The following is a 2,248-nucleotide window of genomic DNA, read 5'->3' as shown; positions in this document are numbered from 1 at the left end:
AAATAACAGACCGCGATAATGCGTAGGGAAATTACGAATATCATAATAAAACTACTGATGTCATGAACATGAGTCAATCCACGTGTCAAATTCGAAAGTCACTCTTGAATAAAATATCAAGAGAACGTGCAAATAAAATACGTAAATCGTGATCAAGATCTTAAAATCAACAACATTAACCACTCTACTCGTGACTAAAATATGACGATAACGTGAATAGAAATCACGAAACCCGTGACTAAGATTCTTAAATCATGAACATAAATCACGCTACTCTTACAGAAAAATCCGATAGTAAATTCATGACTAAAATGTCATGCTAGCGTGATGAGAACACACTAAAATCGCAAATAAGCTCCCAGCTAATCCTGAATATCGTTTAACTGTCGACTGTGTACTCCAAAATGATGTTCAAGGATCATAACAAAAACTAAATATCCAGGGTACAACCACAGTAACCCTACCAATCTTTCGAATGAATCGCCATGTATATATTGGGTGCGAACTAGTTTTTTTGAAACACAAATAGTTACATCAATACGAGGTTTATTACTCATAAATTCAGGAACTCGGCCACGTTCACGAAATCGTGATCTTTTTCATGAATTTATGAACGAATGTTTTTCCGTGTACGAAGCGTGAACCGTAAAAAACGGCATTGCAGGAACTCGACCCCATCAACTCCGTTATTATAGTAGGTATGTGCTTCCAACCTGGGAGCCATATTCCAGGATTGACCGTGAACAGTATAGCAATTTGTGACAATAAACGTTCATAAAATTTCTGGCTATCCCAAAGATGCACCGCATCACTCGAGACACCGTACAAATTGCATAGGAGATGCATTGGCTAAACGAAAGTTGCGAATCCAAAATCACTCTCAGATCCTTTATATCGCTGGGTCGCTCTTTTGCTATCTCCAGCTGGTGGTACTTGAAGCAAATCGGGTCTTTCTTCTGTGAAAATGAGATCATCGCGCACTTTTTTTGTATTTACTCCTAAGCGGCTCGTACTATACCAATCTTCAAAGGCCGGAAGTTGATGTTGGAGAAATTTACAATCTTCACTTGAACAGATCAGAGGAAATATTTTGACAACGACCACAAACGACAATCGCGAAGTTTTCGGCATAAGGTATACATCATTAATATACGACAGAAAGTGCAACGTATCCAGATGGCTGTCTTGTGGCGTTCCTGATGTAGAAGTAAATGTGGGCTCCTGGCAATCAAATTCAAATCAAATGAAATTTTGGTCTACGTGGTTTACCAATGGTCCCACATGACGTGAACAGCTCTAAATCAACAGCGCAACCCCAAATGGACTGAAAAATCCCCCAGTGCACAAACCAACTGGGCAAACAACTTGTTTTCGAACAAATTCAAGTGAAAATGAATCACCGAAACACAGAATGTATTAGATCAGTCTTCAATACACCAGCTGTGGCACCAAACATTCGGTAATTTGCAAATGATTAATAAACGCTTTCCATCACCTACTTTGAATGATCCCCCAAATTCCATTCAAAATCATGTGTTCCAACACAGGTTTCCACCATCTCCGCTGAAGTAAATACGGTAGTAACTTGCGGGCCTTTCGCCAGTCAAGCTTGATACGAACAGATATGAAGTTGTTATTGTCGTTGGTACTAGCGTTAGTCGCCTTCTATCAGCTGGTGACCGCACGATCAGCCACCAGTGAAGGTATTACTAATCCTTACCAAGTCTCTACTGTTCTAAAGATTTCTTTTAATAATCATTCATCCTACATATTTTAGCCGAGTGCACTGCGCTGGAGGATTTTCTCGAATGTGGAAAATGCTGTGAGAATACCTGCACGTTGAATTGTGCCGTCGTTAGGTGCTATAAGGGCTGCGTACCCGGATGCTTTTGTCGGTTCGGATACGTCCGTGATAAGAAGTCGAACAAGTGCGTGAAAGAATCCCGGTGTATTACAACCAGAGACCAGTGGCAATATCTACCCAGCAAATGAAATGAATACAATCCTATTTCATGGATGTTAACTGCAAAATTTGCTTAAAAAAGTTTTATTGCATTTAAAAAAATATCTTGTGGTTTAGAGCAGCGCTTTCATATCACAAATCTCTTCAAAATTAGTTTAGGGGACCCCAGCAAATATTCACAGATTTATCAGTAATATCACAAATTTTTTTCACAATTTTTCATCACAGATTTTTTTACAAATGACAGATTCTTGGCATTTTGATGAAAATATCACAGATTTCCAC

At 39.0% G+C, this 2,248-nt stretch overlaps 1 protein-coding gene across 1 annotated transcript; it reads left to right on the top strand.

Annotated features, from left to right (window-relative positions):
• The first annotated feature begins 1,528 nt into the window (after positions 1 to 1,528).
• LOC131685084 (chymotrypsin-elastase inhibitor ixodidin-like) lies at positions 1,529 to 2,040 on the top strand. The gene is made up of 2 exons (XM_058968523.1): positions 1,529 to 1,703; positions 1,778 to 2,040. Exons 1-2 carry the CDS (start codon positions 1,625 to 1,627, stop codon positions 1,990 to 1,992), a joined length of 294 nt encoding a protein of 97 aa, XP_058824506.1. The 5' UTR covers positions 1,529 to 1,624; the 3' UTR covers positions 1,993 to 2,040.
• The last annotated feature ends 208 nt before the right edge of the window (positions 2,041 to 2,248 follow it).

Source organism: Topomyia yanbarensis, chromosome 2 (assembly GCF_030247195.1).
Source record: "Topomyia yanbarensis strain Yona2022 chromosome 2, ASM3024719v1, whole genome shotgun sequence".
Lineage (NCBI taxonomy): Eukaryota > Metazoa > Arthropoda > Insecta > Diptera > Culicidae > Topomyia > Topomyia yanbarensis.
The sequence above is the reverse complement of the archived record's forward strand: the minus strand, read 5'-3'. Positions and strand labels throughout refer to the sequence as shown.

What these genes read in the sequence shown, in the direction of transcription:
- LOC131685084 (XM_058968523.1), top strand. Translation starts at nt 1,625, where the DNA reads ATGAAGTTGTTATTGTCGTTGGTACTAGCGTTAGTCGCCTTCTATCAG. An exon ending in ACGATCAGCCACCAGTGAAG is followed by an intron (nt 1,704 to 1,777) that starts GTATTACTAATC and finishes TACATATTTTAG; the next exon opens with CCGAGTGCACTGCGCTGGAG.